Here is a 1317-nt window from a genome sequence, read left to right on the forward strand (position 1 = left end):
GGTGTTGAAGGGCAGGTTGGATGGGGCTTGGAGCAGCCTGGGCTGGTGGGAGGTGTCCCTGCCCATGCAGGGGTGGGACTGGGTGATCTCTGAGGTCCCTTCCCACCTTCACCATTCCATGGTCCTTCAGGAGCAGCAGGGATGCTCCAGGCTGGGATGGGAGGATGTTCAGTGCTCCAGCAGGGCCGCGGTGGCTGCGGGAGGGACATGGGGATGTAGGAACTTCTGGATGGGGAGCAACCCAGTGTCCTGGTCCCTGCCCCATAAAGCTGGGGGGGGTGGGGTGCTGCGTGCCTGGGGGGGCTGGTCACCCCCTGCCCCCTCCCCAGAGTGCCAAGGGGGTGATCGAGTGCCTGAAGATCATCACCCGCACCAAGTCCCAGCGCATCGCCAAGTTCGCCTTCGACTTCGCCACCAAGAAGGGGCGCTCCAAGGTGACAGCCGTGCACAAGGCCAACATCATGTGAGGGACCCTCCTGCCCCTGCCCCACGGGGGTCTCCTGCCTCTCCCCTGTGCTGGGACCCCCCGGTGCTGTCCTGCAAACCCTCGGGTGTTTCTTGCCTCAGGAAGCTGGGCGACGGGCTGTTCCTGCAGTGCTGCAAGGAGGTGGCAGAGCTGTACCCCAAGATCAAGTTTGACACCATGATCATTGACAACTGCTGCATGCAGGTGAGGAGCCCCTGACCCCCCACCCTGCCCCCCCAGCACAGACAGCTGGAACACTCCAAGTTGCAGCTTACAAATGGATGAGCAAGGAACTCCTGGATCCACTTAGGTGTAAACACAGAGCTCACAGGGGGTGGGAGCAAGGACAGGTGTTGGTCCTCTGGGAGAGGTAGGGAGAAGCAGGAGGTCAGGTTGGGAAGGCAGAAGCACAGGGAGAACTGGATCTGGCAAGGAAGGTTAAGGGCAATAAGAAGAGTTTCTAAAGGTGCATCAATGATAAGAGGAAGACTAGGGAAAATGTGGACTCACTCCAGAAGGAAACTGGGGAGCTGGTCATCCAAGACATGGAGAAGGCTGAGGGACTCAATGGCTGCTTTGCCTCAGTCTTCAATGGCAAAGACCTGGTCACACCCACCAAGTTACAGAAGATAAAGGCAGGGACTGGGAAAAGAGAGATCCCTGCACTGTAGATGAAGAGCAGGTTCGTGACCACCTGAAGGACCTGAAAGTGAACAAGTCCATGGAAGCTGGTGGGATTCACCCACAGCTCCTGAAGGAAGTGGCAGATGAAGTTACAAAACTACTGTCCATTGCATTTCAAAAGTCATGCCAGTCTGGTGAAGTTCCTGCTGACTGGAAAAGGGGAGCAT

General features: G+C 57.7%; 1 protein-coding gene across 1 annotated transcript in view; it reads left to right on the plus strand.

Annotated features, from left to right (window-relative positions):
* The window catches only part of LOC104385460 (isocitrate dehydrogenase [NAD] subunit beta, mitochondrial-like), a gene marked incomplete at its 5' end in the record, with an annotated part of 11761 nt that overhangs the window by 6720 nt on the left and 3724 nt on the right, over window positions 1–1317 (plus strand). Inside the window, 2 exons of the mRNA XM_009993929.1 lie at window positions 330–463; window positions 568–670. Coding sequence (XP_009992231.1) covers window positions 330–463; window positions 568–670 — 237 coding nt within the window. The remainder of the gene's footprint in view (window positions 1–329; window positions 464–567; window positions 671–1317) is intronic.

This window comes from Chaetura pelagica, unplaced genomic scaffold (assembly GCF_000747805.2).
Source record: "Chaetura pelagica isolate M959 unplaced genomic scaffold, ChaPel_1.0 scaffold1450, whole genome shotgun sequence".
In the NCBI taxonomy this organism is placed as follows: domain Eukaryota; kingdom Metazoa; phylum Chordata; class Aves; order Apodiformes; family Apodidae; genus Chaetura; species Chaetura pelagica.